Here is a 12,565-nt window from a genome sequence, read left to right on the forward strand (position 1 = left end):
TTTGTTAATATAAACTTTACATGATAAAATATGAGTATATTAGTAACATTTATAATGAAAAAAAAATAAGTGATTTGAAGAAAATAATTGTGGTAAGATTGCAAGGCTCTTAAAATTAAAAAAGGTTAAAATGTATTTTAAAATAAATTAATTTACGAGATAGATAACTTATTAAAAAAACAAATCAATATTTAAAATATTTTTTGAAAAATGTACTTTTATCACGTTTTTATATCTAAATATGACATGCTAAACGAGAGTTAAAAGCATTAAACTTCATATCTCTCTCTATACATAATAAACCTTTTTGCCAAACATTGTTTAACTTTCTTTTAGTTCTTCAATAAAGGTTAATTTGTTCAAATTTTTTAAATATGAAAAAAATATAGATGATGAATGTAAAGCTAAATAAGAAAAAAGAAAGTACGTTTTCTTATTTAAATCGGAACAGCAATGTTTTATTTAATTTAGTACTTTAATTTCTACCAATCTTAATATTCCTATTTACCTTTGCAATTTTTAAAAACTATTTTAATTCTTTAACTTTTTTTTCTGATATTTTTTTTATCGTCTAACAAGTTTATATTTCTATTTATTTGTGTAAATAAAAAATAAACTATAAGTGATTAAAAGTTAGAAAACTAAAATAAAAAAATGAAAAAAAAAGGTTAAATAAAATTAGAAGATGATTAAGTAATTTTTACCTTATTAAATGTAACAAACATGTAAATAGATTGGGACATTGCTAACTTAAGATTATCCTAACTGTGACTACAAAAGGGGATTGGTCTTTGAGATGTCATGCTTTCCAATATAACCAGTGCTTGCCAAACCATGTGTTCACAACGAGTTAGTAAAACACATTTTTTAAATATATTTTTTATTATCATTTTATTTTATAAAGAAATTAAATAATTTATAATTTTTTTTAAAAGTAATAACATAAAAGTAAACTATGGATGTAATTTTAAAATTAATTACTGTGAAAATCGATAATTCTTAATGACACAATAATTAATAATTGAGTGATAATATACTTTTTTTACATTATCAATATATTTTAACTAAATTATAAAAATAATATGTAGTTTCGCGTATTTTTTTTTCTGGATAATTGGTGTGTAAATTTTGTTATTGATTAATCGGTAATAAATTAAAAGAAGGGCAATATAGGTAGTCATAATGTTATGAACTTACAAAATAAGATCCGAAAATTCTAATGTTTGTAACATATTTTTTAATATATTTTTTATTATTAATTTATGTATATTTTATTTTTAAATTAATATTTATCTGTTAATTTTTTTATAAATTATAGTTAATAGTTGAGAACAGTGTTAAAAGAGAGTAGAGTAAAAATTAATTTAGTTTTTTCTTTGGGTTGTTGGGAACTTGGTTTGGTTTGCTTTGAAAGATGAATGTGCGGTCCAATGAAGCAAAAGATTCCAATTTGAAGTTTTGTTTTGGGGTCCAATAAATAAACAACACACGCCAATAAATTATAGCTTTTTTAGGAATATTAATACTATTCACAAAAATTAACTTCAAATACGATCAATTTCACTTTTATTTTTTATTTTTTAATTTTACAGATTTGATTTACATTAAAATTGAGTAAAAATAATAATTTAATATAAATTTAAATGTTGTAATTTATATTTTAGGTAAGAGATTGAACTGATTTAATTAGATAGATCTATTTTGTCAGCTTTAAATGACAAAGACTTTTCTTAAAATATATTTAATTCTCATTAGTTGGTATTTTAAAATATTAGTAAAAATATATAAAATTACAAAAAATTAAGAAACATGCATATTGATAATTTTTGTTGATTTTTTTAAAAAAATTTGTCAGTGTTCCTAGTCAAACATTTGTTATACTTTTTTATGCGATTTTTTAATTGATTAGTGTTTTAAAAATTTCAAATCAAATTTAAAAATTATTGATTTATGAGGCAAATAGCTTTTTATAAAAAGGTTTGACCAGTAAGTGCATTAAATATTATATTAAAAACAATGTGTTGCTGTTATTTATTTCACTATCGTGTTTTTCTTATAAAATTGTATGTGTTTATCTGAATTTGTTTTAATTTTTTTTAATTTATCGATATCTTTTTAAAAATAAACAAATATTCTTTAAAATAAGTTTTGACAAACACGCACTGATTTTTATACTGAGAATAAAAATGTACATGTAATTTATCATGTTCTTAATTGTTTAAAAACTAAAGTGTCTATTTTTATTTGTTTTCATGTATGGCATGAAATTTAATCACCATATAATTTTGTTTACTAATTTGTATCAAAATTGGCATTACAAATAAAAAATATTTATCATTTAAAAAAGTTTCAAGCATTGTTAATTTACACATCTTTAGCCATCACCTTTCATGTCATAGTAAAATCATGGCTCAAAATATAATTTATCATTTAATGTATTACTTTTTATATATCAAACTAACTAATCAATCGATTTTGTATATTAATGTGTTTGTCATCTATAGATACGAAAGAGACTTAGTAATGAAATTCCATCTTATTTTTCTCATTTATTCATATCCATATACATTTTTTTATAGTTAGAGACTACTTTTTTACAACACATCATATAATTACTAGAACAATTTGTGTATAAGTCTCCAAGTATTTATGAAAGTTATGTAAATAATCTATGTTTTAAAAAATTGAGCATACTTATTTGTTAAAATAGATGTTTTCATTCTAATTTAAAATATTTAGAACACAATAAAAATACATTTTAAACATATTTTTTTATAGAAAAATTTCGAATCCACAATTTTATATAACTAAGACAAGAAATAACACCCGTATTTATGTTAGTTGCTTGATTCATCAAAATCCAATATGCTTGATTAAGTTAATCATTATTAACGTATTTTAATACTAAAAAGTGTTCAATTTAATATTATCAGTTATAATATTTACCTTAAATTCATATTTAATTTTTTTAAAAGTATTTTCAAATCTATATCAACTAATTTGAGCCGAAAGAATGATTTGAAATGTTTTCGTTTCAACTTTTGTTTCCTTTTTAATTATAATAACTATCGTGTACACACAATTACATGTATAATTTCATCGATTCCATACCTAAATTTTTAAAAATATAATTTTCCCAAAAAGGAGAAAAAATTATAAAATTGATTAAAGAAAATAATAATAAGGGCAACATTGAATAGGATCCGGTTTCTCGCGGGATCCAAAATAACTAATTTTTAAATGAGAAAAACCCAAAAATTGCCCTTTTAGTTTTTCTTTTCCATTTTCAATATTTTAAAAATAGTATTAATAATTTTTTTTTAAAAAAAAAGTTGGCTTGCAAATTTGGCATAAAAAGTGAACGCCATGTCATGTAACTAAACAATACACAGAGGAAGAGAGCTTGAAACACAAATCACGCGCACAAATCGTCTCTTCTGAGTTTCTCGCCGGAGCCATTGTCCATTGTCATTGCCATTACACAACCAAATTGCTTTTCCCTCTCTTGTTAGGGTTTCGTTCGATCATATAACATTCCTTTCTGACGCGGTAATCCGAATTCTCAGCTTCTTTCTACAAACGCTTTTCTTTCACATTCTGATTCCTCTCTCCCATTCTCTCCGTTCCCAAATCCCTAAAATCCTCTTGTTTCTGCCACCTCATCGATTTTATTGCTTTCTCCTTAGAAACGCTTGTAACCGAGGAATTGAGATGCCCGGAGGAAATCCTTTCGTTTTCTTCACGTGAGTTTTTAAGAGAACATGTAAATAACCGTTGTGGAAAATGGGTCATCTTCAAATTAGAAAAGTGCAGGGAAACGAGAGTAAAAGTGTTTCTTTTTTTTTTTTTTAATTAATTGGGCCTTTTTGTGTGTGTGGAAATCATATGCGTGACTTGTGTTTTGGTTAATGCATATTTCATGCAATTGTTTGTTTTTTAGGGATTTGAAGCGAACTGATTGAGAATGCATAGAAAGATTGTTGTTAACCATTGAGGTAAGGAAATGGATTCTGCAAGGAGTTGGCTTCAGAAGTTCCAGCCTCGGGATAAAACGAGGGGTGCTGCAAAGAAGAAAGAGGAGGATAGTAATGGAGGTAATTATGAATCGAATGGACCTGAGGATGAAGCATCGCTTTCAAGTGCCACGAAGCAGAAGGTGGCAGCTGCAAAGCAGTACATTGAAAACCATTATAAGGAGCAAATGAAGAATCTTCAGGAGAGGAAGGAGCGGTATCATTCCATTTATCTTTGCTTATGATAAATTGATAATTACTTTTCTTTTTAACCATTAGAAAACATCAAGTGATGACACGCTTGTCTTTAGATCAGTTACATGTAGTTTCTTGTGAGCACTTTCTGGCATTTCCCTCTGTTTCATGTGAGCACTTTGAGTGTTTTTCTTTAGCCCAGAGTTGTTTCCATGACTTATGTACCGCTGGTACTTAAATCTCCTTGGCTGACACTGTTGATTGATACTGATTTTGCAATTCTTGAAGGGTAGAGAGTTTCTTTGTTGATATTTGTTTCATATGTTTACATCGTTTTGAACTCTAGTTCTATAAATCTGCTGGTATTTTTGTTTCTAGTATTACATTCCATTGCACTTTGCCGTTACAGTGTTATGGTTCACATAGATACAAGTCTTAATGTAGGTGATGTTAAATCTTGCATATGGCTTTGCTGGTTTAGCTGGGATTTAACAAGAACCCTGGGTGGATTTCAAATTGATTTGAGTTTGAACATTGAATGTGGTTATGTCTCATTGAGTTCAGTCTAATGAGAATGTTTGTGTTTGTGATGCAAATTTGAGGGGGCATTGGTATTATTTCCCTCATGAGGTTTGGATTTTTTTTGAAGAACTATTTATAAAATGAGTGATTTATTTTTTTAACTGGCGGGTAATGTGCATGTGCATCTAGTGGGTTTTAAGATATCTCTCTATTCTGTTCTTAAGGGGAGGGAGGTTAGGTTTCATGATCCAAGGTCATTGACGTGACATATATCACAAGCTCTTAGTACTGTGGAATCTATGAAGTTCTAATAATATATAGGATTGGGTTTTGGAAATGTAATATTGTGGGAGACCAACTCCTCTCTCTTCTTGTTGTTGAGTTGCATATAAAAATAATTGGAACTGGAAATGTTATTTTTTGCTCGAATATTAATGTTCACAATGTTAGTTGCTTTGACAAACATGCGGTGAACTTTTATAACACTTCACTTCACTTGCTAATAACAGTCGAACCACCTTGGAAAAGAAGTTGGCTGATGCTGATGTCTCTGAAGAAGATCAAAACAACCTGCTTAAATTTTTAGAGAAAAAGGAAACTGAATATATGCGCCTTCAGAGGCATAAGATGGGTGTTGATGATTTTGAGTTATTGACTATGATCGGAAAAGGTGCATTTGGGGAGGTATGCATATGATTTATTGTGATATGAAAAATGTGACATGACTGTTAAATTTTTTTCTTCCAACTTTTGATTACTTTATTTGTAAATTGAAATGTAACGGTGGGTTGTTTATATTGTGTCTGTTCATCAAAACTAAGATTAAATTATTTTTCTGTGGGCTACATTGGTTTATATTAGTTTATGTTGAAAAGTCTCATATCAACTATAAATATGACTAAATAAGATTTTATAAAGGCTAAAATAATCCTCACCTTATGAGCTAACTTTTGGGGTTGAGTTAGGTTTAAAGTCCAACTTTAACATGGTATCAGAGCCGATTGTAGATCTGATATTAGGCCACCCTTGATTAAAAAAGAATTTGGCTCCATGAATTTTTCCAGTGCAATTAACCTGGTCTCTATTTCTTTGTGCAACTTACCTGATCCTGCAAAGTGCTACCTACTTGTTCCTGCAACTTATCTAGAGTGTGTGTATATATATATCAGTCCTATAATTTCTACGCTCTAAATGTCTAATCTTGGACGTAAGAGGGTGCGTTGAAAATACCTAAATCAACTATAAATATGGTTAAATAAGAGCTTATAAAGGCTCAAGCAATCCTCACCTTATGAGCTAATTTTTGGGGTTGAGTTAGGTTTAAACCTTAAAGCCCAAATTTGACAGTTTATTTTGCCTAAAATTTGAATTTGTTGCAGGTCAGAGTCTGTAGGGAGAAGACGACTGGTCATGTATATGCAATGAAAAAACTAAAGAAATCAGAGATGCTTCGCAGAGGCCAGGTTTACAGTCATTTGTCTTGCTAGATTGTGTTATTCCAGAGATTAGCAGTTTAAATGCCTAAGGTTAATGGAGTCATCGTACTTATTCCTATTTTATTAAGTTTTTCAGGTTGAACATGTCAAAGCTGAAAGGAACCTCCTTGCAGAGGTTGACAGCAATTGCATAGTCAAACTTTATTGTTCTTTCCAAGATGAAGAATATCTGTATCTTATTATGGAGTATCTACCTGGTGGGGATATGATGACTCTACTTATGAGAAAGGATATCTTGACTGAAGATGAAACCAGATTTTATGTAGGAGAAACAGTTTTGGCTATTGAATCTATACATAAACACAATTATATACATAGGTATACAAATCCGTGTTCATTTACTTTCAATCTAGTCCTGTTTCCTTAATTATGCTATATTTAACTTTTTTATGTTGGGTTAGCTTCTAATGGAGCCTGGTATAACTTTAAGTTAATTTCCAGAATATGCTGTTAGAATTATTAGTCTTGTCATGACTCTTACCAAAACCATTCCAGGATATGATGTATCATTTCAATATTTTGTGTTGCAGGGATATCAAGCCAGACAACTTATTACTAGATAGATATGGACACTTAAGGCTGTCAGATTTTGGACTTTGTAAACCATTAGATTGTAGTACACTTGAAGAAAAAGACTTTTCTGTGGGTCAGAATGCGAATGGACCTACACAGTCTGATGAGCGTGCAGCTCCAAAACGCTCACAACAGGAACAATTGCAACATTGGCAAAAGAATAGGAGGACACTCGTAAGTTTGCTTCTATTATGTTTCTATCCCTTTTTATTTATTATGATAGTAAATGTAATTATAAAACTTGTCCTAGTGTTTTCCTTATGTTTTAGTGAAATATTAAGGTCATATGCTGAAGCCGATAAATTGTAAATCCCCTCTCATCCCACCCTACTCAAAATGTGAAATAAATAAATAAATATTTAATGACTGTTTCCTATTGTTGAGGGTATCTGTGTGGAAGATACCTTTCATATCTCCATGTGTTTAAGATAGTGTTCCTTCTACATTTCTCTGTGCATTTGTAATCGTAAATGTATAAATGTTGCAGGCTTATTCCACAGTTGGTACACCGGATTATATTGCTCCAGAAGTTCTTTTGAAGAAAGGTTATGGGATGGAATGTGATTGGTAAGTTTTATGCATGTGAATGCTGACATGTTAACTAATATTGATTTTGCTCTGCTCTGTATGCTGCATGTATGTCATAGTGTCCAGCATTATTCTTTTAGTTCATTGCTGGATGCTTCTGGGACATTTTTTTTTTTTGTTTATTTATTTATTTTCCATTCAAATGTTTTGTAAACATATTGGGTTTTGCTTTGTTTATATGGAATTTGTGAATAAAAACATAATAAGATCAGAGTTAAATGATTTATTCCTGACCAACAATGGTTATAAAATTTTCAGGTGGTCACTTGGAGCTATTATGTATGAAATGTTGGTGGGATATCCACCTTTTTATTCTGATGATCCAATGTCAACATGTAGGAAGGTAATCTTTCTAATAGAAATCTTTCTTGTGACTAATGTTTGTGTGATATTCAGCTTTGTTTTTATAGCTGTACTGGACACTCACTATACATTATGGCTTTTGCTGTTGGCACTTATTTTAAAATTTCTGTTTGGCAATTTATCACCTTATGGGCTTGCTGCATGCTTTGTTATAAGTGGAGTTGCATTGAGTATGGAATTTGGGAAAGGTTGTTGCAATGACAACTATAAGTTGAAGCCAACTATGTCATTTAAGATTTTATATTCTTTGATTGATAGTCAATTTTTTTTTTCTTTTTTGTGTGTGTTAGCATGTATGCTATACTGTCTCATTTGATGTTTTCAAACATTTTTAATTTCAATTATAAACATGGATTACGATTCTCTAAAGTATACACTATCTCCGAAGTGTAGAGCAAGGTTATTAAAAACTCGAGTTTATGTAAACTTGTGAAGTGTCGTAAACTCAAATTGTAAACTTGTAAGAGTTTATCTCATGCAAAAATAATATTTAAAAAGCAACAATAATGAAATAAAGCTCAATAATAAAGTTAAAATAATACTTAAATAGTCAAATCACATGATAATAATGTGATTTTGGTGCCTTAATTGTAAATGTAGTGTTTGACAGGGTTTAATAAAAAGTGGTGCCCTAATTTCAAATGGTGTTATTTTGGTGAAATATGTGATTTTCTCTTTGTTTTATTAAAGTCATAAAATCAGGTGTAAATTCAAGAGTTTACTCAAAAATGAATTTACATGCAATTTGACACAATTTCCTTACCTAAGAATTAAGATCATAAACTTGTAACCCGAACGAGTTTACAACTTAAAATGCTCGTTTAACAATCATGGTGTAGAGTGGCATTGAGATTTATCAAAATTGGGTAAACAATGCGGTGTCCCAAATAGCAATGCACGAATTTTTTGAAAACTATTTCTTTTGATTTTCTCTTCAATGGTAATCCATCAGAGATTCCCAAATATTAACACTTAAAGATAGGTAGTGATGTTTGGAGGACTCGGGCTTAGCATAAATGAAAGGAGAGACAGAAGGGTGGCATTGAGATTTGTCAGCATTGTTTACACAATACTGTGTTGCACATTATTTTATTTTATTTTTATATTTCCATTGTGAGATCCATTGATTAACCAAATTTCTAAAAATTTAATATTTTGACCAAGGTCAATGATTATTGTCGATTTCACCTAGTGGGATAAGGTTTGATTATTGTTGTTGTTCCATTATATGTTCCTAATATAATCCATGATATAGTGTGATATGCTCCTTAGAAAAGCAAAATGCTACACATATAATTAGAGTTTTTGTAAATTTTGTAGAACATGGTAATTGTATCTTGGTTTTTCTTTTTCTTTTTTTGCAGATAGTAAACTGGAAATCTCACTTGAAATTTCCTGAAGAAGCTAGACTATCCCCTGAGGCTAAAGATCTTATTAGTAAACTTTTGTGTAATGTCAACCAGAGGTTGGGGTCAAAAGGTGCAGATGAAATAAAGGTGTTGTACGGTGTGTCCTTCTCTAAATTCTTAGATTTGTTGTATTATATATTTGGATATTAAGTTACCTTTGTGTTCTATCCATCTTTAGGCTCATCCATTCTTCAAAGGTCTTGAATGGGATAAACTTTATCACATGGAAGCTGCATTTATTCCTGAGGTCAATGATGAGTTAGATACTCAGAACTTTGAAAAGTTTGATGAGGTATGAGTCTCAAATTCTTCCTTATTTTGTGTAGCTATGCCTTGTTAAATTTTTCTCATTTTATCTTTTTGCATCTGCAGTCGGACAGCCAAAGTCAATCATCATCTAGAGCTGGTCCATGGAGGAAGGTAATCTTAGGCATTTCCTTCACTGTTGGTATTTGTCAACAAGTTGTATATATAGTTAGTTGGTTGATATGGTGATAAAGTAGTATGTTGTTCCTGTTCAATGCCTATATTTTTTTAATATAGGGAAGAGCAAAGAAAATCAATTATTTTTGTTTGTACTTTTAAACCTATCTGATAATTATAGTATTTATATCCTGTTTTTAAAATCCTACTTGAATGGCTATGTGTAAGCTGTTGATGTGCCTTTTAGATAGAGTTCATGGGTTGACTTGGTAGTCAGTAGTTGAGATGGTATAAACAATAGGCAGGGCTATGGGAGTAGGAAAAATGTCTTGTAGCAAGCAAATTTTGTTTCTATTTGTTCTCCTTTCACTTTTAAGACAAATTTTGGCTTTTGAAACCGCTTGACTTAATTTAAGACAAACTAACTCTTCTTTTCAGAATCATGATATGAATAATGTTTCGATAATACACTTATAATATCTAACTAATATTATACTCCAGCAAACAAGAATGCACTTTTCCCTGGATTCTTAGGAAGCTTAAGTTATGGCTCAACCAAGAAGGTGTATTTGTTGGGCTGGCTATAATGTTCCTGCTAGGTTAGCAATAATTTTCATGATTGAGTTGTTTATATCTGTTTTAGTCTCGAATATACTCCAGGAAAATCTTGTCAGCACTTAATAAAAAACTCACTGGTGTTTAACTTGATAGCAGTGGCTAATGGACATGTCTTTCTCAAGTTCAAGTTATCTTGTTTGTATACTGACATCTGTGATACTTTCTTTCAATATTTTCTCGTCATCATATAATTCTCAGTCTTCAAATTTTCAGGTTGTTACTTTAAGCTGTTTTCTCACCTGTATTCATTTCCCCATATCTTATTCTTCTTCTGTTGTTTGTTGGGATGTACCAGATGCTTTCGTCTAAGGACTTGAATTTTGTTGGATATACGTACAAGAACTTTGAAATTGTCAACGATTATCAAGTTCCTGGGATGGGTATATTCTTTTTCTCTTTTCACTCATGAGTATTATTTTATGTTAAAATGTTTGCTGCAAGGTTCTATTTCGGCTATGGCTGTGGCTATTATATTTGTTTGATAAAAGAGAGACATTCATAATCATTTGAGTAAATGATCATTACAGAGCTCTCCATGAAGATGTTTCCAACTTAGATACATTAACCAAAAGATTTAGTGCTTTAGTCAGTAAAAATACATTTACCAATCTTAACACCATAGTCACCACTACTCTTTTGGTTAATGTCCTCATAGGGGAGTATTTTGTTACCAAGGCTTCCTATATGACTAAATTATATCTCTCCCTTTACTTTTTCATATAAACAAAGAATCTATTTTTCAGCAATCTTAACTATAGTTCTATCAACTTCAGAGTCAGCATATAAAAAGAAGACAATAGCCCATGCTGTCTCAGGGATAAAAAATATAATAGAGAAAAGATAATAACAAGCTGGAGGATCAGGAGTTATAAAAGCAAAAGAAACAATAAAAGCATTAGTTGTTAAACCAAAATTACATGCAAATTAGGGATAAGATAATCAATCTACTGGCATAACCATTATGTGCTATACTTGGTCCATATGAAGGGATCTGGCCCGTCTTGCATTTTATTCATTCCACCCTCTGAGGTTGGAAGGCCAATATATAAAACCACATCAATGAGGTGATGTCTTGTCAGGTTGGAATGACGAAAATGGGTGGGTGGGGTTTGGTTTTGTTGAAAAGAAAAATATTTTAAATTGAGTTTGTGTTTTTGCTAATTGTTTTTACATTTTACCCTTGAAAATGTTCTGGAGGTTCATGTCAATGTTTCTTCTGAGTTGATTTTTCCATCCTTGCCCTTACAGCTGAACTTAAGAAGAAACCTTCCAAATCCAAGAGACCATCTATCAAGTCGCTTTTTGGTAGGCTTTTTCCGTGTGACCATTTGATTCATTGAAACTGTTCTGTTTAGAATGTTTTATTCTTTGCATACTCTGTTTTTGGCATGTAACCATAAATCTTTTCATCCGATCAAACTGGCTGACATAGATCTTGAATCAGAAACACCAGAGGCATCTGAGGAGGAACCACATACTCCTGTGGGTAATCAACCTGCTCAAGGAAGCTTTTTAAATCTCTTGCCGCCCCAATTAGAGGGGTCTCATAGCCAGAAGAATCATCCTCCTAGGTCCTAACTACACAATCTCATGATCTATCCGAATACTCAACGAATGGCTTTTACAAATCTTTTTTCTCAGTGGACACAACTATTGAATTGTAAATCTCTTGTTGTTCCGTGTACTTTGTCAAATACCCATGTCAGTGAATACTGGATACCATGTATATTCCTGTTGTCTTTTGCATTAATGATAGCAGAACATTTTTCTTCCTGTGACACTAGTGTAACGACTCACTGACAAGTTAATTTTGCTGAACAAGACCTGTGTGAATTATTTGTTCATTAATGTCAATAATGTGTAATTTGTGATGGTTAGTTTATTAATATAATTGCCATGGACTTTTCCTATAATTATTAGATGGTTACAGCATTTTATGCATTTTTCTGCACACTGTAAATTCTTCTATATAATCTTCAGATATATTTGCATCATATTATTTTATCATTGTCCGTTTTTGTTAGAATCAATTATTTCCTTTAAACTTCCCATTGCCTAGTCGATCAATAATTTACAGCAGAAATTATTTGTTTTCCATTTTCTAAATGAGATAGACTTAAACCATATTATATACATATTTGGGAGAAATTATTTTAAAAATAATTATTTACTTTTTATACTCTCAACAAAATTATAAAAGTAAATGATTATATATTCAAAATTACTTGAACCAACTCTTAATAGGTTGATGATAATTGCCCAAAGCAACAGATAGTGCTTGGAACACAAACAACTGGGAAGGGGGACTAAGTGCATGTTTGAATTTTAAAAAAAAAAACTATTTTCTAATAACTCTCTCGCAAAA

The 12,565-nt window shown here is 30.3% G+C and overlaps 1 protein-coding gene across 4 annotated transcripts; it reads left to right on the forward strand.

The window, feature by feature from the left end:
• The first annotated feature begins 3,380 nt into the window (after window positions 1-3,380).
• On the forward strand, window positions 3,381-12,108 carry LOC113871260 (serine/threonine-protein kinase tricorner-like). 4 transcript variants are annotated; one of them, XM_027508242.1, is made up of 15 exons: window positions 3,381-3,549; window positions 3,687-3,743; window positions 3,941-4,230; window positions 5,240-5,414; window positions 6,110-6,193; window positions 6,303-6,544; window positions 6,757-6,973; window positions 7,287-7,366; window positions 7,646-7,730; window positions 9,115-9,246; window positions 9,338-9,451; window positions 9,532-9,579; window positions 10,496-10,580; window positions 11,449-11,505; window positions 11,645-12,108. In XM_027508242.1, the coding sequence occupies exons 3-15, from the start codon at window positions 4,004-4,006 to the stop codon at window positions 11,776-11,778; spliced, it is 1,680 nt and encodes a 559-aa protein (XP_027364043.1). In that variant the 5' UTR covers window positions 3,381-3,549; window positions 3,687-3,743; window positions 3,941-4,003; the 3' UTR covers window positions 11,779-12,108. The 4 variants fall into 4 exon arrangements, with proteins under 4 accessions (XP_027364043.1, XP_027364041.1, XP_027364042.1 ...); XM_027508240.1 differs by having other exon boundaries at window positions 3,389-3,549; window positions 11,633-11,799; XM_027508241.1 differs by lacking the exon at window positions 3,687-3,743 and having other exon boundaries at window positions 3,389-3,549.
• The last annotated feature ends 457 nt before the right edge of the window (window positions 12,109-12,565 follow it).

This window comes from Abrus precatorius, unplaced genomic scaffold, assembly GCF_003935025.1.
Source record: "Abrus precatorius isolate BTA unplaced genomic scaffold, Abrus_2018 Scaffold7, whole genome shotgun sequence".
In the NCBI taxonomy this organism is placed as follows: Eukaryota; Viridiplantae; Streptophyta; class Magnoliopsida; order Fabales; family Fabaceae; genus Abrus; species Abrus precatorius.

What these genes read in the sequence shown, in the direction of transcription:
- LOC113871260 (XM_027508240.1), top strand. Translation starts at nt 4,004, where the DNA reads ATGGATTCTGCAAGGAGTTGGCTTCAGAAGTTCCAGCCTCGGGATAAA. An exon ending in AAGGTGCAGATGAAATAAAG is followed by an intron (nt 9,247 to 9,337) that starts GTGTTGTACGGT and finishes ATCCATCTTTAG; the next exon opens with GCTCATCCATTCTTCAAAGG. An exon ending in ACTTTGAAAAGTTTGATGAG is followed by an intron (nt 9,452 to 9,531) that starts GTATGAGTCTCA and finishes TTGCATCTGCAG; the next exon opens with TCGGACAGCCAAAGTCAATC.